Below are 21,819 nucleotides of genomic sequence, written 5' to 3'. Positions count from 1 at the left end.
TCAGGTGGCCCCTGCCTAGTTCTGTCACCCCAAACTCCAAGTCCCTAAAGGTTTCACCAAACCATGGTTGAGGGTCCTGACCAATGCTTACTAAGTTAGAGGCTACAGGAATTTAGGGTTAAAGACTTCAGGCTAAGACCAGTTTATTAATTCAACAAGTATTTATTGAGTGCCTACTGTGCACTGGGCAGTGTTCTAGAAGCTGGGGGTATGACCACACTGGCACGGTCCTGACCACACTGGGCCCAGCTAGCATGGCTTCCTGAGCTTCAAGATCATAGTCTCCAGTCTTCATCTACTCACTCCTTTCTCCATTTTTCCCCCTCCCACCAAACTCCCAGACCTTTCTTCTCTGAGTAGGCAAGGTACCATCCCTGTGGTCTCTGCCCCTCCACCCTCCCTATCCCCATCATTCCAGTCCCTTGGATGGCTCTCCCTTGAGGGGCCTTGCCAGACCAGCCCCGGCCCCAAAGGGCCTCAGGGCCAGATGCCCACGCTGGTGCTTGATACGGGCAGAGCTGTCACCGAAGCCCTTGCCGCACTCGGCACACTTGTACGGCTTCTCCCCGGTGTGCGTGCGCCTGTGCTTGACCAGGTCCGAACTCCGGGGGAACTCCTTCCCACAGAAGCTGCACACGTGGGGCTGGCTGAGTCCAGAGGCCTGGGCCCGGCCTCGGGGGCGAGGGGCCACGGGTGCTGGGCCCGGGGGGTTGTGTGGCCTCAGGAGAGTGGGTGGTGGTGGCCGAGCCCGCTCACCTCGGTGGGTGCGCAGGTGCTTGACCCTGGCCGAGCTGTCAGCAAAGCCCTTGCCGCACTCAGGGCAGAGGTAGGGCTTCTCCCCCGTGTGCACCCGGTGGTGTTTCACCAGGTCTGAGCTCCGGCGGAAGCCCTTGCCGCACTCGGGGCACTTGTGGGGCTTGTCACCCGCCAGCGGTGGCGGTGGCTCCCCGGACTGGGGGCCCCTGGGCCCTGGCTCCAAGCCGGGCAGGCCAAAGGGCCCGTCCCCCGAGTGTGAGGGGCTTCGCGGTGTCGGCGGGGGGCGGCCCGGGAAGCTGCAGTCCTGCGGCTCCATGTGCGTGAGGCGGTGGCGGAGCAGCGTGGAGCTGAGGCTGAAGGAGCAGTCACACTCGGGGCAGGCGTGCGGCCTCTCGCCCGTGTGGGTGCGCAGGTGCTTGACGCGGGCCGAGCTGTCGGCGAAGCCCTTGCCGCACTCAGGGCAGAGGTAGGGCTTCTCGCCCGTGTGCACCCGGAGGTGCTTGACCAGGTCTGAGCCGCGGGCAAACTCCTTCCCGCACACGTCGCAGCCGAAGGGCTTGGGCCCCAGGTGGCTGCGCTGGTGGCTCAGGAGACTGCAGCTGAGCACAAACCTTTTGCCACAATCGGTGCAGATGTATGGCTTGTCCTGGGCTTTGGGTCTCTGTGTGGCCGCGGTGGCTGCTCGGGATGGCTGCCGCCGGGGCACCATGGGCCGGGGCGGCTGCTCCCCGCGGTGTGTCCGCTGGTGCTTGATGCGAGCAGAACTGTCCCCAAAGCCCTTGCCGCAGATGCCACACTTGTAGGGCTTCTCCCCCGTGTGTGTCCGCTGGTGCTTCACCAGGTCTGAGCTCTGCCGGAAGCTCTTGCCACATTCTCCGCAGATGGTGGGGCGCTCGCCAGCCGGGACCCTGGTCCTAGGAATCTTGGGCGGGCCCTGGGCCGGCGGTCTGGCTCTGCAGGGCTTCTCACCACTATGCGTCCGCTGGTGTTTGATCCGGGCAGAGCTATCCCCGAAGCACTTGCCGCAGACCTCACACTTGTAGGGTTTCTCCCCGGTGTGTGTCCGCTGATGCTTCACCAGATCCGACATCTGCCGAAAGCTCTTGCCACAATCGCCACACACGGCGGCCCGGTCACTAGCCTGGCCCCAGCGTGGTTCTCCCAGGAGCCGGGGGCCTCTGCCTCGAGCCCGAGGTTTTCCTGATCCCGCTCTCTGGACCCAGAAGTCATCCCAGATCTGGATGCCTTCAGGTTTGAGAGAGGCATTTCCTACTTCATGACCCGGAGCCAAATCTTCCTCTTCCTTGAACCCCAAGTCATCCTCCTGTGGGGTCTGTTCGAACTCATCCGCCTGCGCCATCTCCACAGTCTCACCCCCTAGACCTGGGGAAAGAAAAGCGATTTGTAGGCCTGCCCGTTTGCTCCGCCCAGAAAGGCTTCCTTGACAACCTGTTGTCACAAGGATCTCTTTCTCCGCTCTGAACTTCTAAAGCAGTGGTTGGCAAACTGCGGCTCTCGATGAGCCACATGCGGCTCTCGATGAGCCACATGCGGCTCTTTGGCCCCTTGAGTTTTTAGCAAAGGCCAGCTTAGGAGTACCCTGATTAAGTTAATAACAATGTACCTAACTATATAGTTTAAGTTGAAAAAATTTGGCTCTCAAAAGAAATTTCAATTGTACCATTGATATTTGGCTCTGTTGACTAATGAGTTTGCTGACCGCTGTTCTAAAGAACTTACTATTGTCTGTGCCGCTCATTGATAATAGTATTTTCCTTTTAACCACGCCTTTAATAAGTGCCAATCACCGAACTAAGCATTTCTGAGCACTTGCGAACGATCCTGTGAAGTAATACTGTTACCATGCCCGTTTTCAGACTCAGAATTTAAGTCACCTGCTCAAGGTTATCAAAGCCAGTTTCTAACTCAGGTCTGTCTGACCCCCAAGCCTGTTACCACTACATTACATTGTCCCTATTTAGGAAACCTGGTATTTGCTATTTCAGTGATATCTTTTTGATATCAGCCCATTCTGTAATTTATTACCTCAGTCATCTGTGTTTACCTGAGGTGCCCCAGCCACACACACCTATCCCTCAAGATGCTTAGGAGAAATAAGACAAAGCAAAAATAAAAAGAAACCATGGAGAAGACAGGATAAAGCTGGAAAGGGATGTGGGACCAGGCGCTGAACTGAACACTAGGCTGAGACTCCTAACTGTAGGCAGAAGGGAGCGGGGGGAGGTCAGAGGAGGGAGACCAGAGTAGACGCGGTCTTGGGTCGATGCGGGCGCAGAGAGCATCACCGGAGAAGGAGGGCTGCGGGGAGGTGGTTGCAGCCGCCTGGAGCCCCGGAGTAGGCACAGGCGGCGGCGGCGCCGGGAGGACAGTGGGGATGAGTCCCTGCCGGCCTGGAGCCCAGGAGGTGCAGCTACACCCACTCCCCGCTCTGGTTTTGCTCCTGCTGCCGCCCCCCCCCGCCCCCCCCCCCCGCCCCGAAACTCAGTTCATCGCCGATTTCTCTGGTCTTGGCCGGGCAGAGCCAGCATCGCATCCTCAGCCCAGCCGTTACCTGTTCATGGCGGCGCCTCGCCGCGGCCTCACCTGTCCGCGCGCCTCGCGGCGGCTCCCTCTGCTCCGGGCCCCAGGGGCCCCCCGCGCGCTCCATCGCCGCCCGGGAGGGGACGGCCCACGGTCACCCCGCCACGTGCGGCCCTCTGCCGGCTGGCGGGGCTCCGGGCAGCATCGGGTCCGAGGCGCGGGCGCGGCTCCCGGTGCCGCCCGGCCCCCCGCCCGCCGCGCCTGCACCTGCTGCGCCTTCCGCTCCGGCCGCGCTCCTCCGGGCGCCCCGGGCCCCGCCGCCCTCGCCCCCCGCAGCCTCCGGAGGAGCCCCGGCCCGAGACCCGGGCTCTGGGTGCGGGCTCCGCGTCCGCCGGGAGGGGATGGGCCCGGGTCCCGGGGCGGCCGCCGGGGGCGGGGACGGGAAGCGGAAGAGCGGGCCGCGCGGAGCCGCTCTAGGACCCGGAGGAGCCGCGCCTGGGCGGCCGCGCGGTCGGCCCGAGCTCGGCGGCGGCGGGGCGGGCGGCGGCGGGCGCGGGGCGGGCGGCTCTCCGCCGAGGGCGGGCCGGACTCGGGTGTTAACGTGTGGCTCCCGGTGAGGAGCCGGGACTCCCCAGTGGTCGCGGGGCCGGGACTGGGGCCGGGCCGGAGACAAAGGCGCCCACCGCCGGCGGAGGGCGGGGGACCCGCAGACAAAGGCGGCGGGGCCTCCGGGGCGGGGGCGGGGCTCCGAGGCGCCGGGAACAAAGCCGGCCGGTCCGGGACTCAGGGAACAAAGCGGGCCGGTCTGCGAAGCCCGGGCCCGGGGGTGGGGGTGGGGAGGGGAGGGGAGGGGAGGGGGTGGGGGCTGCGGAGACCGAGGCCGGACGCCTCCGGGGGAGGCGGGCAGAGGGATGCGGCCCGCGGCGGAGCGGGGACCGGGCCGGAGACTCACCTCAGGGCGGAGGCGGAGGCGCTGGGGCTGAGAGCGGCCGGGAGGCAGCGGCTGCCGCCCGAGACCGAGATGTAGGAACCGAGATGTGAGGTCATTGCAGCGGAGGCCGAGGAGCTGAAGCAGAGGCCTGGGTCCTGGGGAGAAGCAGGTCTAGAGGCGGAGGAACAGAGACAATGAAACAGACAAAGGCAGAGACATAGAGGCCGAGGGGAGACGAGGGGACAGACGACAGCCCTACCGGAGGCCGCGCCGGGAGAGGCTGAAACCCTAAACGCTGCTCCCGCTGGGGGGGCCCTGGCTGGGGCTGTGTTCCCGCCGGCCAGGCCGGAGTCCCAGTGTCTGTACTTGGGGAGGAGTGCCGGGAAGTTCCCGCAGCCCTTCGGATGATGAGGAGGGTAACAATATTAACTCACATTTATTAGCAACTCATTGCTAAGCCAAGAATTGGTGTAAAGCGATGGAACACATGAAAGATCTGTCCTTGGGGTGCTGCCAGTTTTAAAGGGACAAGCACACAGATCGTGAAAAATGAACTATAAGGCCTGTGTTACATGCACCCATAGTGGGAGAGCAGGAGACTTCTAACTGGGGAATGAGTGCTTGATGCTGTGTGTCTGGTGTGCATGGATGTTAGACACAGACAGGAACGAGGACCACAAGTCAATTAGCACATGCTTATGGGTCACCAACCAATGTCTAGATACTGTTTAGGCCTAGAAATTACAAAGAAGCTTATTAGGAAGCTCTTGGCCCACCAGAGTATGGAAATGTGGCAGATCCTATACTGAAAGGAGAGTAGGGCAGAGAGAAAGATACTTCTGTAGAGCTTGGCGGCTTTGGACATGTCTTTAAGGTCATTTGTTTGATTTCTGGCTCTGTCATTTGCTACTGTTTGGCCTTGGGGAAATTACATCTGTTTCCTGAACGGTGAAATGGGAACATTAATACCTAATTTGAATGGTTGAAGATTAGTATGTGTAAAAGCACTTTGCAAAAAACATCAGCTGTTGGTTTTTTGGCTAGCATAACCAAGGAAGGTGTGGCATTTTTGAGCTGGTATGTCAAGGACAGCTAAGATTTCAAAGTCCAGAGCCTGGCTGGAGTGGGGGTTGAAGGAAGAACTAACTCCATACAGAGGGAATGAGTGAACAACGGCCCACACACTAACTAAAAACCTAGAATGTGCTAGCAGATTGAGATCCAAAGATGATTAAGACCAATCCTCAAAGAGGACAGCTGAGAGCATTCCCATTCTAATGTGTCCTGAGTTTATATAATAGGAGAGCAGTGAAAGCGTGAATGGTAAGTTTATACCACAAACATTTCTTGGGGGTCCAACATGTGCCAGGTATCTGTGCCAGCAAACAGGTAAGAAGAGGTTAAAAATGGCAAAGAGCTAGCCCCTCTTGAAAGAACCTTCCCCCCCAAAAGCTGAGCAGCCCACGCATCATACCCATTGACAGAGCTAGCTTTGGCTGAGAAGACAAAGCCTGGAGTTACTAGGTCTGAACTTGGTTTCAAAGATACAGAAGCCCCTCCAGGAAATGCCTGGTGGGGCCATAGGTAGCTATGAAAACATAGCGAGATAAAAAACTAATCCAGCCAAGACCGGTTTGGCTCAGTGGATAGAGCCTCAGCCTGCAGACTGAAGGGTCCCAGGTTCAATTCCAGTCAGGGGCATGTACCTTGATTGCGGGCACATCCCCAATAGTGGGCATGCAGGAGGCAGCTGATCAATGTTTCTTTCTCATCGATGTTTCTATCTTCCTCTCTGTAAAAGATCAATAAAATATATATATTTAAAAATACATAGATATGTGGATACATCTCTATATGTGTGTTTTGTTTTTTTAAAATATATTTTATTGATTTTACACAGAGAGGAATTGAGAGGGACAGAGAGTTAGAAACGTCGATGAGAGAGAAATGTCGACCAGCTGCCTCCTGCACAACCCCCACCGGGGATGTGCCCCCAACCAAGGTACATGCCCCTGACCGGAATCGAACCCAGGACCCTTCAGTTTGCAGGCCGACGCTCTATCCACTGAGCCAAACCGGTCCCAGCTCTATATGTGTTTTTATTGATTTCAGAGAATAAGGGAGGAGAGAGGAAACATCAATGAGAGGGAATCATTGATCGGCTACCTCCTACATGCCCCCCTACTGGGGATGGAGCCCGAAACCTGACCAGAATCAAACTGGTGACCTCCTGTTTATGGGTTGATGCTCAGCCACTGAACCACACGGCCTAGCTAAAAATATATTAAAAATAAAAATAACCCAGATTATTAAAAGAAAAAACTGCTATTGCCCCATAGGAAGCTCAAAGTGGGATCTTTCTCTAAACAAGCCCCAGACCTTATCATATGAATGACTATGCATGATTTGTTGGAGTTAAAAAGTATATAAATAGAATATTGTGTCACTATTAATTCACATCATCTCTAAACTTAACACAAAGACTAGCCAAGCACCTTTTCTGCAGAGCACATTTTAAAAATATATTTACTGATTTTTTAGTGAGTGAAGAAGAGAGACGGAAACATTGATTTGTTTTTCCACTGACTATTTTTTAAATGTTTTTGTTGATTTCAGAGAAAAAGGGAGAGAGAGAGAGAGAAAACATCGACATCAATCAGTTGCCTCCTGCACACATCCCAACCTGGAATAGAACCAGCAACCCAGGCAAGTGCCCTGACTGGGAATTGAACTGGCAACCTTTCAGTGCACAGGACGATGCCCAACCAACTGAGCCACACTGGCTAGAGCTATGTTACTTCCTTTGACTCAGCAATTCTTTTTATAGGAATTAGGCCCAAGGAAATGGCTGGACAAGTACACAATGATATTACCACAAAGATGTTCGTCCCTGCTCAACATTGTTTATCACAGTGAAGAAGGGGAAAAGCCTAAATACTGAGCATCTATAAAAATAACAATGTAGATGTGCATTTATCATCATAGAAAAAATGTACAAAAAAGAAAGATGTGTAGCCCTGGCTGGTTTGGCTCAGTGGATAGAGCATCGGCCTTGGGGTTGAAAGGTCCCTGGTTTGATTCTAGTCAAGGGCACATGCCCAGGTTGTGGGCTCAATCCCCAGTGTGGGGCGTGCAGGAGGCAGCCAATCAATGATTCTCATCATTGATGTTTCTATCTCCCTCTCCCTTCCTCTCTGAAATCAATAAAAATATATTAATAAAAGAAAAAAGAAAGATGTATAGAACACACTAGTATGAATGGACAAAAACAGGTTTGCAAATAAAGTTATAGTATCCTAGTTTTGTAAATATATATTAATATGTATAGGTATAGGAGAAAATCTAGAAAGATAAAAAGTCTTAGTAGTGAGATGTAAATTTTTCTAATCTATTTGCATTTTAAAAAAATTTTTCTATGAGAATATGTGTTGGTTATATAATAAATGAATATACATGTTTATTTATTTTACATGTTATTTTTAATACGTTTATAGATTTCAGAGAGAAAGGGAGAGGGAGAGAGAGATAGAAACATCAATGATGAGAGAGAATCATTGATCAGCTCCCTCCTGCACACTTCACATTGGGGATCGAGCCCGCAACCCAGGTATGTGCCCTGACTGGGATTTGAACCGTGATCTCGTGGTTCATAGGTTGACACTCAACCACTGAGCCATGCCAGTCAGGCCCATGTTATTGTCTTAAAAGCTGCTGAATAACTCGGGGAAGAGCTCATCAGAGTCTGAACCTAGGGCAGGAGCAAGAGGGTAGAGAAAGAAGGGACCAGTTTTTCTGATCATTAGGAAGCACTTGGGCAGCAGTGGGATGTCTCCTGTGGAGAGCAAGGGTGGGGGGCGGTCAGTTTTAACTGACTGTGGTGTGCTCAGCCTGAGGAGCGAGGAGGAAGGGCTGTGGTGAAGGGGGAGGAGCACTGTCCCTTCCCTTGGCTTCTGGAAGGACTGTTTATCCCCTCTTACACTACTTTAGCATCGATGCTGTCACACTATTGGCTATTTCTGTCTCCCCAGAGGACCGTGAGTAACCCTGACTGATTCACTCGGTTTGGATCCTCAGCAACTAACCTACAAGAACCCACTGGATTTGAACTGGTGGCACTGTCACCCCAGCTCATTTCACAACAGCACTAGCATTCTGTGCGAGCTCCTCTTGTCAGCCAGGCACGGTACTGACAGCTTTTTGTGTATTAGATCATATAATTATCATGGCCCTGTCAGGTAGAATTTATTGATGGTGCCATATAACAGATAAAGAAACTAAGTCAGGGGATGCTTTCCCCCTACCGCTTGGGAGTCTGTACTTGTTCTTCAATAAATCTCCATCTTTGCTATACTATCTTCAAAAAAAGAAAAAAAATAGAAAAAGAAACAAAGTCACAGAGAGGTTAAAGTAAAATGCCCATGGTCACACAACTAGTAAAATGACACTTAATGTCTCCGTAATCATATGAAGTTTGCACAACTTCTGTGACCTCAGTGGGGCAGGAGCTTCCAATCCCATTTGATAGATGAGGAAAGTAGGACTCGGGTGATTTTTCCCAAGATTACATGAAGGGAACAGGACTAGAAATGAAGTTGAAATAACAATAAGATATACACATGGCAACATGGATAAATCTTAAAAATAGTGCTGAATTGCCCAGCCAGTGTGGCTCAGTGGTTGAACATCAACCTATGAACCAGGAGATTGGGGTTCGATTCCCAGTCAGGGCACATGCCAAGGTTGTGGGCTCAATCCCCAGCGGGGGGCGTGCAGGAGGCAGCCGATCAATGATTCTCATCTTGATGTTTCTTTCTCTTCCTCTCTGAAATCAATAAAAAAATATATATTTTTAAAAATATTTTTTATTGTTTAAAGCAGAGGTTCCCAAACTTGTTTGTGCCGTAGACCCCTTGCCATGTTTTTCGATTTTGGGTAGACCCCCTACTTACCTGATATTGATTTTTTTGTAAATTTCTAACTGTAGTGAAGTTTAGTGTTAAAATTTAATAAAAAATAATGTACCTACTTTTCTCTGGCATTCTCAAACAAAATAACACTGATTCACTATAATTTGTATGATAAACTACCAGTTTATATTTTTTTAAATATTTTCTCAGCACTTTCCTATTCAAGATTCAGGAAACGAATGAACATATTTTTCTCACATTCATATTTATAGAGTGACGAATTGAACAAGTCGGTGCAAGTTCGCGAAGCTTTGAGACAAAAATTGGCAAGAATGTTTACTGCGCGTATGCTTGTAACAAGATGATACTGGTATATCATTATGTGCAGGTTTTTATCCTACAACTTACACAATTTTATAAATATATATAATAAATTTTTTACTTCATAGGTACTTTTATAAATAATTTATATGTTTTTATATTATAAGATAATATGATGTAAGTAAATAGGTACTATCAGTGTATGTTGAGATCCACTATCGTGGACCCCCATTTTCATTTCATGGACCCCAAAATTTTTTTTTCGCTGACGTAGACCCCTTGCAGGTTGTCATAGACCCCTGGGGGTCGATATAGACCACTTTGGGAATCACTGGTTTAAAGTATTACATGTAGTAGTACATATATCTCCTTTTTTCCCCATTGACCTTCCCCCAGCCTTCCCACTCCTGTCACATGCCCTCATCCCACTCCCCAGTGTCTTGTGACCATTTGTTATGCTTATATGCATGCATACAAGTCCTTTGGTCTATCTCTTCCCCCCCCTTGAAATAAATAAAAATGTATTTTAAAAAATAGTGCTGAGCCCTGGCCAGTTTGGTTCAGTGGATACGCTCTATGGACTGTGGATTGAAGGGTCCCAGGTTCAATTCTGGTCAAGGGCATGTACCTTGGTTGTGGGGACATCCCCAGTGAGGGGTGTGCAGGAGGCAGCTGGTCAATATTTTTCTCTCATTGGTGTTTCAAACACTCTATTCCTTTCCCTTCTTCTCTGTAAAAAAAATCAATAAAATATATTTTAAAATAATAGTGCTGAATGAAAAAATTCACAGAAATATATTCATATATATAAAACCATTTGTATAAACATATACTGTATACTAGCCCTGGCTGGTGTGGCTCGGTTGGAGCATCATTCTGTACACCAAAAGGAGAATTTGATTCCCCATCTGGGCATTTACCCAGGTTGTGGGTTGGGGTGTGTGCAGGAAGCAACTGATAGATGTTTCTCTCTCGCGTCGATGTTTCTATTTTTCTTTCTTTCCCTTTCTCTCAAATCAGTAATAAAATAAAAAAATTGTACATATATTTCAAAATTTATACAAATACAAAAATTCCACATTAAACTCATTAGAGTGAAGAGGAGAAAGGATTAAGCTATAGACTGTATTAATCTGCTCAGGTTGCCGTAACAAAATGCCACAATCTTAACTAGACATTTATTTCCTCAGAGTTCTAGAGATTGGAAGTCCAAATTCAAGGTGCCAGTAGGGCTGGTTTCTGGTGAGGCCTCTCTCCTTGTGGATAGCCGTCTCCTCACTGTGTCCTTACATGTCCTTCCTCTGCAGAGACATCAGTGGCATCTCTTCTTATGGCCCCAGACCTACTAGATCAGGGCCCCACACTATCTCAAAGAAAAAAAAAATCTTAAAAAAAAAAAGGCTCAGGACCCTACCTGGTCTGGCTCAGTGGATAGAGTGTAGGCCTGTGGACTGAAGAGTCCTAGGTTTAATTCCGGTCAAGGGCACATGGGTGGGTTGCTGGCTCAAGCCCCAGGAAGTGGTGTGCAGGAGGTAGCCAATCAATGATTCTCATCATTGATGTTTCTATCTCCCTCTCCTTTCCTCTCTGAAATCATAAAGATATATTTTAAAAACAAATAAAAATAATTTTTTTAAAAAGGCTCAGAGAAGTCACTCAGTTCATAAATGCTAAGATCAATTGATATATAACTGATTGACTCCAAAATTCATGCCATCTGAAACCACTGAGTCCTGACAACAAAGTGGAAATGTGTGTATTTCATTTTACATCAGGAAAATGGAGTTCAGAGTGGCCAAATGACTTGCCTAAGGTCACATAGAAGAAATTCTTTCTGAGTTTTTAAAAAATTTATTGATTTTTTACAGAGAGGAAGAGAGAGGGATAGAGAGTTAGAAACATCGATGGGAGAGAAACATCAATCAGCTGCCTCCTACACACCCCCTACTGGGGATATTCCTGCAACCTAAGGTATACGTCCTTGACCAGAATCAAACCCGGGACCCCTGAGTCCACAGGCCGATGCTCTATCCACTGAACCAAACTGGTTTGGGCTCTTTCTGAGTTTTATTGGCACTTTCTTTGTGCCAGTCCCTGAGGATATAGAAATTAGGAAAACATGGTCCCTGTCCTTAAAAAGCTCAGCCATGAATAGAAGAGACATCCAGGTAAGCAAATGTGGTCATTGGAGGGCCTGTGAAAGGTCTGGGAAGTCCAGAGGAGGGAAAATGACTCTGCCTAGGGTAACTGAGGAAGATTTCAGAGGAGGAAGAGCCCTTTTAATCAAATCCTTGAAGGATGACGAGTTCACCTGATGCACAAAAAGGAAAAGCTCAGAATGGGCAGAGTTGAGGATGTGGGCACTTGCTAAGGGAGAGTGAGTAACGTGTGATGAGGCCAGATGGGGAAGGTTTTGGCTGCGGGTCAGAACCTGACTTGATTCTGAGATCACTGGGGAGCCCTGGAAGAGTCTCAAGCAGAGGATGCCTCCGCCAGGAAGGCCTCTCTGGCAGTTGTGCAATGACCTGTAGTCTTTTTAAGATTCCATTGCATTTAAAGAAAAAAAAAAATCCATTGTATGAGTTGGTGAGAAAAATGATGGCCCCTCCCACCTCCAATCCTTTTATGGGTTTTATCGCTTTGACCTACGATTTTTTTTTTTTTTTTCAACCAACCCTGTCAAAGCTTTCATCTCAGTGCTAGACAGACCAACCTGCTTCCTTCCTCTCTGCCTGCACTCCACCTCCCACCAGGGAGATGCACCAGACAATGGGACTTGGGGGAAAGGTGTGCAAAGAACAGAGGGGTTCAAGCTTCCTGTAGGGATGATGGGCAAAGGGCCCCAGATGGTGAGGACCCCAGGTGTTCTTGGTCTTCACTTCCCCGCCTCTCTGGGCCAGTTAAGCATCTCAGCTTCCTACATTGCCCGCCCCCTCATTTGCTGCACTCAACTTCCTGCCCAACTAGAGGAAGTGGGGAGAGACAGCAGGTACAGCAGCAGCTACGGGGCCATGGTGAGTGCTTCTGCCTAAGAATCCAGGTCCCTTGGCCTCAACTGCAAGGGCAGCCAGGCCCAGGTCACCCCACAGGAGGCTGACTCTAGCCCTGGAGATCAGGTTATACTGATCAGCAGCCTTATATTGTAACACCCCCACCCCCCACCCCGCCCCAACAGGACAAGGAGTATGTGGGTTTCGCAGCCCTTCCCAACCAGCTGCACCGCAAGTCCATCAAGAAGGGGTTTGACTTCACGCTCATGGTGGCAGGTCTGGGGGTTTCGGAGGGGGCGGGTCCTCAAGAGACCCTGGCCGTCCTCTGACCTGACCACCTGGGCCTATCCTGCTTACAGGGGAGTCAGGCCTGGGGAAGTCCACCCTCATCAACAGCCTGTTTCTCACCAACCTCTATGAGGATCGGAAGCTGCCAGAGGCCAGTGGTAAGACCCTCCCCATCCTCTCCAGGCATTCTACCCCCTCCTACATTCCCATGCCTCACTGTCTGCCTTTCCATCTGTGTCTTCCTTTCCATCTGTGTCCCCCATGACTTTCTGGGGGACTCAGGCAGCTTATTGCTTCTTTCCCTAAAAAAATAGATGGGGCCAATTGTGATACTGAGAAAGGAAACTAGTCCTGCCAGAGACCCCTACCAAGTTCCCCGATCTCTTCCCGTACCCACAGCTCGCTTGACACAAACCCTGACGATTGAGCGCCGGGGCGTGGAGATTGAGGAGGGGGGTATTAAGGTGAAGCTGACCTTGGTGGACACACCTGGCTTTGGGGACTCAGTGGATTGCTCAGACTGGTGAGGAGTGGGGGAGGGAATGAGGGGCAGTCTCTCAATATGGCTGGCTACTTGGTGGAAATGGAGTGGCCAGTAACAGGGCTGGTCTGCCCTGGCCTCCAACCATCCCAACTGAAAGGTGGGGGCATTTCTGGTGGCTGCGTGCCCCAAAGTACCCCGTGCTTCCTGACATCTCACTTAGGACTCTGCCAGTTCCCTGATTTCTTTGGCTGGAGACAAAGAAGCTACTCCCCACCCCCACAGTCTGGCTAGTCTTGCCCCCTTCCCTGCCATGTGATCCCTGATCGCCCACACACACTCTCTCCTCTCCCACATCCCAGCTGGCTGCCCGTGGTGCGCTTCATCGAGGAACAATTTGAGCAGTACCTGAGGGATGAGAGTGGCCTGAACCGGAAGAACATCCAGGATTCCCGTGTCCACTGCTGCCTCTACTTCATCTCACCCTTTGGCCGCGGGTCTGGGGGTCGTCCTAGGGGTTGGACATTTGGGGAGGGCTTGGGAGGTGACTCTATATCCTGAGACCAAGCCCTGCCCAACCCTTGGTGCAGGCTCCGGCCCCTAGATGTGGCCTTCCTCCGGGCGGTGCACGAGAAGGTCAACATCATCCCAGTCATCGGCAAAGCAGACGCCCTGATGCCTAGGGAAGCCCAGGCTCTCAAGCAGAAGGTGGGTGTGGTGACGTCTGCCCTTTGGCCCCACATGAAGCCAAAAGTCATGATCAAACCTGAACTCAGCTTTGACTCCTTTGATCTCGGGGTAGACTTCTTGGAGCATGATGGGTAATGCTATTAGAGAAAGTTTCTGAGGAAGGGAGGGAGTAAGCTTGGAATGGAATCCCTGGGCTGGATGCTTGGCCTGTGTGAGGGTAAGAACATAGACATGGTGACCCCTGATGGCCCCCACCCTCCAGTGTCTTCAGAGCCCTCTCCCACTGCTTCTGCTTATCTTTCTCTCTCCTGGTATTTTGGTATCTGCCTCGTCTTAGACTCTTTCCAGGACTCTGCCCTGGCTGTGCGGGTGTCTTTGCCCCAGTCTTTTCACCCTATGACTCTCATTTTCTCTGAGAAAATGTTCGTTTCTTTTGTTAATCCTCACCCATGGATATTTTTTGTTAATCCTTACCCATGGATATTTTTTCCATTGATTTTTATTTAATTTAATTTTTAAATTAAATTCAGTGATGCCCCTCCCTTGTGTGAGATTTGTGTGTTTTTTAAAATTTATTTTTATTGATTTCATAGAGGAAGGAGGGGGGAGATAGAAACATCATGATGAGAGAGAATACTTAATCGGCTGCCTCCTACAAGCCCCCCCAACTGGGGATCGAGCCCACGATCTGGACATGTGCCTTTGACCGGAATCGAACCTGGGACCTTTCAGTTTGCAGGCTGACGCTTTATCCACTGAGCCAAATCGGCTAGGGCTCCATTGATTTTTAGAGAGTGGAAGAAACAGGGAGAGACACACAGATAGAAACGCCCATGTGAGAGAGGCACATCAATTGGTTGCCTCCCACACAGTCCCCTGCCAGGGCAAGGGATTGAGCCTATAAATGACGTATGTGCCCTTGACCAGAATTGAACCTGGGATCCTTCAGTCTGAGGGCCAACACTCTATCCACTGAGCCCAACTGGCTAGAGCTCTTTTCTTTTTTATTGATTTTAGAGAGAGAAGGGAGAGGGAGAGAAACATTGGCATGAGAAGCATGAATTGCCTCCTCCATACACCCTGAGCAGGGACAGAACCTGAAACCTGGGCATGTGCTCTGACCAGGAATCAATCCTGCAACCTTTCGGTGCCTAGGATGATGCCCAACCTACTGAGCCACACAGCCCAGGGCTGCAGTTTCAGTTCATTTCTCACCATCTGTCTTTCCTGTCTTGACCACCCAGTGTCTGTATCTAAGCACTTTTTTTTTTTTGTTAATCCTCACTTGAGGATATTTTCCCATTGACTTTTAGCATGGGAGGGGGAGAGACAGAGAAACATTAATGGGTTGCCTTTTGCACGTGCTGCAACCGAGGTACGTGCCCTTGGCACTGAGCCAAACCGGCCGGGCCATGCAATATCTGTTGTTCACAGCCTCTGTGATTCTCACTGTCTCTGCGTCTGTTTCCTCTGAGATTCGGGACCAGTTGAAGGAGGAGGAAATCAACATCTACCAGTTCCCTGATTGTGACTCAGATGAAGATGAAGACTTCAAGCGGCAGGATGCAGAGATGAAGGTGCAGAGGCAAGGGAGGAAGGGGCAGAGAAGCAGGGGAGGCAGAGGTGGAGGTGGAAGCCGGGAAAGAAGTTTCTGCCCTGGAGGGGCCAGTGGTGATCCCTGATTCCTGCCCTACAGGAAAGCATCCCTTTCGCAGTTGTGGGTTCATGCGAGGTAGTGAGGGACGTCGGCTCCCGACCAGTGAGGGGTCGCCGCTACTCCTGGGGCACCGTGGAGGGTGAGTAAGGCTGCGCATGCGTTCTGAGGCCAGAGGCGCCCAGGCCACCTCCAAGTCAACCGCAACCAACAGGCGATGGTGGGTGAGCTCTGGTCTTGGAGGTCCTAGGAGCCCAATGAGAGGTCTTTGAGCTGCAGAGCATGGGCCCTCCCCTGCAGAGGGGTAGGATTTCTGGAAGACCTTACCCAGAGGGTGGGCCTGGACCGGAAGCTTCCTGATGCTGCGGCCTGTCCCCCAGTGGAGAACCCACATCACTGCGATTTCCTGAACCTGCGACGGATGCTGGTGCAGACACACCTGCAGGATCTGAAGGAGGTGACGCACGACCTGCTCTACGAGGGCTACCGGGCCCGCTGCCTGCAGAGCCTGGCCCGGCCTGGGGCCCGCGATCGGGCCAGCCGCAGGTGAGAGCCGGCGCTGATCATAGGTGCTTCCGTGATGCCGCCTTCACCTTCCAGATCTTTCCCCAAAGTCTTTCCCCACCCAGCTTGCTCCCGGCCCTCACCTCAAGGACAAGAGCCCACCTCCCAGAGTCCGACCCCCTTTCAGGCCCGGCCTCGGGGTCGTCACCCACACAACCACGGTCCCGCCCTTGGTTCCTATTCCTTTTCTCACCCCCTAGTAAGCTCTCCCGCCGGAGCACCACCGAGATCCCGCTGCCCATGCTGCCCCTGGCCGAGACTGAGAAGCTGATCCGCGAGAAAGATGAAGAGGTGAGCAAGCGCCTCGCCTCCCCACTGACCACAGCCCCAGCCCTCCTCCAAGAAGCCCCTCTGGCCGCCCGGCCCACCGCCTGCAATCTCGCCCCGCACAGCTGCGCCGCATGCAGGAGATGCTGGAGAAGATGCAGGCGCAGGTGCAGCAGAGCCAGGCCCCGGGCGAGCAGTCGGACGTCCTCTGAGGACCCCGCCCGGTGCCGCTTCACCCCAGCTCCGCCCTCCTCCGCCTCTGGTCCAACCCCCGGGCCCCGGGCTGCCCGGCGCCTGACCCGGAGCCCGCCCTGGCACGGGGCTCGGGCAAACAGGTCCTCCCGATCCCAGAGCCGTAGTCCCGCCTTTGGCCCCGCCCGCCCTCCGCCCTCCCGGAGCCGGAGCTGCCAGCCCAGCAGTGTCTCCATAAAGAGGCTTCCTGCCCTGACCATGTGGCTCCAGTGGTGGACCGTTGTCAAGTGCACCGAAAGGTCACTGGTTGGACTCTGGTCAAGGCACAAGGCCCAGATGCCGACCCGGCCGGGATGCGTTCGGGAGGCAACTGCAATGGATCGATGTTCCATGTTTCTCTCACAAATAGATGTCATTTTCTCTCTAAGATCAATTTAAAAATTAAAAAACAGCCCTAACCGGTTTGGCTCAGTGGATAGAGCCTGTGGACTCAAGGGTTCCAGGTTGGATCCCGGTCAAGGGCACATCTCCAGTGGGGGGTGTGCAGAAGGCAGCTGTTCAATGTTTCTCTTTCTCTCTCATCAATGTTTCTAACTCTCTCTCCCTCTCCCTTCCTCTCTGTAAAATATCAATAAAATATATTTAAAAAAATTAAAAAACAGCTCTGGCCAGTTTGGCTCAGTGGATAGAGCGTCAGCTTGTGGACTCAAGGGTCCCAGGTTTGATTCCAGTCAAGGGCATGTACCTTGTCTGCGGGCACATACCCAGTGGGGGGTGTACAGAAGGCAGCTGATTGATGTTTCTCTCTCAACGATGTTTTGACTATCCCTCTCCCTTCCTCTCTGTAGACAAATCAATAAAACATACTTTTTAAAAATTAAAAAACAAAGCTAAGTTTCCTGAGGCCACACGCTTTCTCTTTCCTTGTGGGAATAAACAGCATGCTTAGAGGGCCCAGGCCTTCCTTCCTTCCTTCATTCATTCATTCATTCGTGGGGCACTGGCCTTGTGCAGTGATTCAGCCCCCTCCCCGCCGGCGCCCTCACAATGACACGCTGACGGGTAAGAAACAAAGACCAACTCAATTTTATTAGGACTCGGGGTGGGGTCAGCTGTCAGGAAGGGTTGGCTAGAGGAGGCCTCAAAGGCCCTCTACTCCTGGTCCTTGGCGTCGCCATGCGTGATGACGTAGCAGATATTCTTGTAGTCTACCATGCCGGTCACGTCGGGAGGGAAGGCCGCCCACATGTTCTTGATCTGGGAAAGATGGCCAGATCGGGTTTCCTGCCGGTTCCTTGAGCTCCCCTGCCCTACCCCTCTGCCTTTCCCAGGCCCCGGCCCCACTCACCTCTTCCTGGGAGAAGCGGTCACATTGGGTGGTAAGTAGCTCCTCCAGGCTGGAGAGAGGTGACATAAGGGCAGTTGAGATGGGGCCTGTAAGTTCTTCCCACTCCCACCTCATCCTTGTTGCTATTCCCAGTTTCTCCTGAAAACCAGGGCTACTCTAGAATCCTCCCAGGGAGCTCACAAAAGGCTTTTGCCCTTCTCCCCACACGTGATGTGAAAATGTAATCCTAATCACAGTTTTCATTTCTCCCTGGTCCCTGGCAATGCCTGACCCTTGGCAGGAATGTAAGGAGGCTTTCCAGCCGCCGGAGGGATCACTTACAACTGCTTCTTGATAACACCCTTCCCTTCAGGGTCCAGGACCTTGAAGGCTCCAGTGATCACATCCTCGGGGTCGGCACCTGGAGTCAGAGGGCACAAGGGTCCCTGAAGGGTCTGTCCCTGAAAGCTCTGGGGAGGGGCAGCTGGGAGCTCGGACCCAGGACACTTCATTCACCTTTGAGCTTCTCTCCGAACATAGTCAGGAAGACGGTGAAGTTGATGGGACCGCTGGCTTCCTTCATCATTTCATCGAGCTCCTCATTCTTCACATTGAGGCGCCCTGGAAGGGGGCAGGGGAAGCATGAGCTGAAGTGGGGTCCTGGGACCAGAGGGTGATATTTCTCATAATTTCAGGTCATCCCACCCATTTTTCATCTGGGTAGACTGAGGTGGAGTCAGCAGGGCTGGCCCCCAAGGCTGCTGAATTCCCAGGACTCTGTAGCCTTGGGTCTTTCAGGGGGTTGGGTGGGGGGCTCACCCATGGCTGCGAAGGTGTCCCGCAGGTCTTCCTTGTCAATAATGCCATCACGGTTCTGGTCAATGACTGTGAAGGCCTGTGGAGGGCAAGGGCAGGGAGGGGTTAGGTCCCCCATGGCCAGGCCTTAGCATCTTTACTCCAGGCAGATCAGATTGTGGCTCCCAGCCAGCTGTCCTCTTTCGTGCCAAGAAGAGAGGGGAGCAAGGAATTCTAAACCCTTCCCCTCCCACTAAAACAGGTGCGCATTCCGGGGTGGGAGGGTGGGGGAGGGCAGCTAGGGTGCCTTCGGTCAGCCTTCAGTCTCCCTCCCCTTCACTCACCTCCTTGAACTCCTGGATCTGAGTCTGGTCGAACATTGAGAAGACATTGGAGCTCCCACCCTCTGCTGCTGCCCTCCTCTTGGCCTTCTTGGGTGCCTGGGGGGTGAGGGTTGGGCAAAGACATCCATGGGCCAGATCCTACTATTCTTTGGAGGCAATGGATTAGGTTCAGGGTTCTCTGAGTCCTTCCTTGTAAAGCAACTCATCTGGCTCTAGGCTTCCTCCTCTTTGTGACTGCTTCTCTCTGGGTTCCTATTTCAGTTGCACCCCCAAATTCCTCTCTGTGGCCCTTGAGTCCCATCCCTCCATCCTACCCAAGTGGAAGTTTCCTCATCTGAGTGTCCTGAGCCTGCCTCCTCTGAGTCCCAGACTTCCTGTAGGACCCCAATCCACTCATTCATTCCGTATGAACCTCTACTTTCTCATTTATAAAATGGGAGTGGGGAAGGTGGGGGGGGGGGCAGAAGGGATCAATGGGGGGAAAGGTGACATTTGTCATACTTTCAACAATAAAGATTAAAAAAAAACCAAAAAACACTACACACACATGGGAATGGGAATTCTTGCCAGCCTGTTCCCAGAGGGTTTTAGGAAGATAGGAGCAGGCGAGTATGGAGCATGCTTTGAGAGGGGTTGGGTTCCAGTGAAAGGAGTGTTGGGATTATCATATGCACCCCATTAGTGACACCAAGGGAAGAAGGACTCCTCTTTCTTCCTCTTGATGGACTGGGCACCAGCTACCTTCTTTCAAAGGCTGAGCTGCTCTGAGGTCTGAGGGATCTGGGCAGGGGGTGGGGGATTCTTACCATGTCTTCAGTTTCCTGGGGGCAAGGCTGGAAAGTAGCAGAGAGCAAGCTTGCCGCAGTCTCTCTGGGGTTATATAGTCTTGCCCCAGGGAGCCCTTAACATACCAGGGTAACCTTAGCCTGCGGGTGCCCACCCCAGAGACCAAAATAGCCTGGCTCAGGGCCTTTCCTTTCTTGGAGGGCCTGCAGCAGCTGGAGTCCAGGGAGAGAGGGAGGAGGGAATGAGTCTTGGGATGCATGTCCCATTAGGACCTGGGCAGGAAGGGTTGTTCTTTCTCTCAAACGGGGGCTAGAATGCACTAGAGTTCAGAGAAGGCCCAAGCCGGGCCACAGTGCTTGGAGAGAGATGAACCACATCCCGGACCCCTGAGGGGTGTGCCTAGATTTAAACCCAGTAAGTTTATTGAGCACCTATAGTGTGCCAGGTGCTGGGCGGTGCTTTCTGGGTGCACTTTGACAAACACAACCCGCTCCCATTTGGAGTTCACAGTCAAGTGAGAGTATGTGTAGGGATAGCGGCAAAGTTTAGAGGTGGGAGAGAGCCGTCGGGGGAACCTGAGGGACCAGGAAAGTGGTCTACATTCTCTTCAGGGAGAAGGAGGAATTTGTGAGGAAAGATATAGAAATGGGATCACTGGGTATGAAGAGAGTAGACAGCCTGGGGCAGAGGGCCAGCTCTGTCATCTTGGGCTTTGTGCTTCAGCTCCCTGGGCCTTGGTTTCCCTTTCTGTAAAATGGAATTTAATGCTCATCCCACAGAACTTGTGGATCTGAACACTATTTGGAAACAGTTTAGTGAAATGTAATCGTATTATTACTTAGGCCCTGCCTTAGTGGAACTTACAGTCCAGTCATGAAGAGAGGATAAATACAGAGCAGCCCTGTCTAGGAGCATAAAAATGAGTTTATGAAGATCGGTAGAGGTGAGTCAAGGGAACACGGAGGAGCAGGTGTGCCAAGCAGAGGGCATGGATGGGCAAAGGCCTGGAGAAGCGAAAGATCGGAAGTGGTCAGGTTGCCAGAATTGTGATGGGGCATGAACGGAGGAGCTAGAAACCTCTGATACTGGAACTGGAGCGCCTTCAACGCCAGGCTGAGGCCTGAGACCTTGGGAGGCTTGAAAAGGTTTGAAACAGGAGAAGGACATAGTCTAGTGTGAGTCTATAACCATTTCTTTGGCTATTAGTTTGAAAGTTAGAACTCAGAGGTAGGGAGTCAGAGACACAAAAAGAGAAACTAGCTGGTCACCTCTTCTTGGTTGACTGGGATGGTCAGTGGCTTCTCAATCCATTCTGGACAAAAACCAGCTTGGCTGACTGTGTGACTTTGAAGCATTCTCTCCCACCCCCTGGAAGCTCCGGGAGGCCCAAGGTTGGCAATGACACGGCCCTCTTCTTGCTCCCTTTAGGACCCAATGTCCTGAGCAAGGTGCCTCCTTCCCTTTCCCTCCTCCAGCCTCATGCCAATGCCTCTAAGACATTTTCTTTTCTGGGCACTGGGGCCCAGCCACCTGTTGTCTCTAAGAAGAGAGAAGAAACCACCCTAAACTTAGCAGCTGCTCTTGGCCTCCTGAACTGGCCCCTCCCTGCCTCGTTTGACAGCTGCCTCTCCTTATAAGGTTACTATGGAGGTCCAGGCCAAGGGGAAACCCACTTATTACAGGGTTCTGGGAGGGGAGGAGAACTCCAAAGACAGGAATGGGAGAAGCTTGGGTCAACTGGAAAGCAGGGAAGTTGAGAAGGAGATCAGGAGCAATATATTTCAGACACTGAATGGGAGGGAGTCCCGGAACTCAGAAACAAAGGAGGAACAGGGGAGTTAGGCCTGATTGAAGTTTCAAGATGGTGGACTCTGTGGAAATCAGCAGCCTATAATCCGGCATCTTGGGGTAATGAGGGTCAGAGAGAGAGAAAGGCTCAGAAGGTCAGGACTTTGTGTTTGTGATCTAGGATAGGCTGGGGCGCT

At 52.0% G+C, this 21,819-nt stretch overlaps 3 protein-coding genes across 8 annotated transcripts in view; 1 reads left to right on the top strand and 2 right to left on the bottom strand.

Moving 5' to 3' along the window:
* Positions 1–142: 142 nt before the first annotated feature.
* ZNF48 (zinc finger protein 48) lies at positions 143–5,969 on the bottom strand. Of its 3 annotated transcripts, XM_084883029.1 has the most exons (3): positions 4,488–5,969; positions 4,250–4,399; positions 143–2,139 (listed from the first exon to the last, which is right to left on the bottom strand). In XM_084883029.1, exon 3 carries the CDS (start codon positions 2,114–2,116, stop codon positions 410–412), a length of 1,707 nt encoding a protein of 568 aa, XP_084739155.1. In that variant the 5' UTR covers positions 2,117–2,139; positions 4,250–4,399; positions 4,488–5,969; the 3' UTR covers positions 143–409. The 3 variants fall into 3 exon arrangements, with proteins under 3 accessions (XP_084739155.1, XP_084739154.1, XP_084739156.1); XM_084883028.1 differs by lacking the exons at positions 4,250–4,399; positions 4,488–5,969 and adding an exon at positions 3,361–3,558; XM_084883030.1 differs by lacking the exons at positions 4,250–4,399; positions 4,488–5,969 and adding an exon at positions 3,329–3,467.
* Positions 5,970–7,737: 1,768 nt separating this feature from the next.
* Positions 7,738–17,454, top strand: SEPTIN1 (septin 1). Of its 3 annotated transcripts, XM_084883048.1 has the most exons (12): positions 7,738–7,835; positions 8,257–8,411; positions 12,632–12,722; positions 12,806–12,892; positions 13,134–13,257; positions 13,578–13,712; positions 13,806–13,923; positions 15,381–15,482; positions 15,602–15,701; positions 15,940–16,105; positions 16,324–16,414; positions 16,516–17,396. In XM_084883048.1, exons 3-12 carry the CDS (start codon positions 12,713–12,715, stop codon positions 16,600–16,602), a joined length of 1,020 nt encoding a protein of 339 aa, XP_084739174.1. In that variant the 5' UTR covers positions 7,738–7,835; positions 8,257–8,411; positions 12,632–12,712; the 3' UTR covers positions 16,603–17,396. The 3 variants fall into 3 exon arrangements, with proteins under 3 accessions (XP_084739174.1, XP_084739173.1, XP_084739172.1); XM_084883047.1 differs by having other exon boundaries at positions 7,739–8,411; XM_084883046.1 differs by lacking the exons at positions 7,738–7,835; positions 8,257–8,411 and adding an exon at positions 12,156–12,470 and having other exon boundaries at positions 16,516–17,454.
* A 191-nt stretch (positions 17,455–17,645) lies between these two features.
* MYL11 (myosin light chain 11) overlaps positions 17,646–21,819 on the bottom strand; it is an 87,635-nt gene continuing 83,461 nt past the window's right edge. Inside the window, exons 1-7 of one of the 2 annotated variants that reach the window (XM_084883095.1) lie at positions 19,855–20,001; positions 19,049–19,144; positions 18,729–18,804; positions 18,426–18,530; positions 18,252–18,330; positions 17,931–17,979; positions 17,646–17,839 (exon numbers count right to left, since the gene is read on the bottom strand). In XM_084883095.1, coding sequence (XP_084739221.1) covers positions 17,735–17,839; positions 17,931–17,979; positions 18,252–18,330; positions 18,426–18,530; positions 18,729–18,804; positions 19,049–19,144; positions 19,855–19,857 — 513 coding nt within the window. In that variant the 5' untranslated portion in view covers positions 19,858–20,001 and the 3' untranslated portion in view covers positions 17,646–17,734. Of the gene's footprint in view, positions 17,840–17,930; positions 17,980–18,251; positions 18,331–18,425; positions 18,531–18,728; positions 18,805–19,048; positions 19,145–19,854; positions 20,002–21,819 lie in introns of those variants that run through there. The other variant, XM_084883096.1, reaches the window with a different exon arrangement.

Source organism: Pipistrellus hanaki (assembly GCF_964339955.1).
Source record: "Pipistrellus hanaki genome assembly, chromosome: 4".
Taxonomy (NCBI): Eukaryota; Metazoa; Chordata; class Mammalia; order Chiroptera; family Vespertilionidae; genus Pipistrellus; species Pipistrellus hanaki.
The sequence above is the reverse complement of the archived record's forward strand: the minus strand, read 5'-3'. Positions and strand labels throughout refer to the sequence as shown.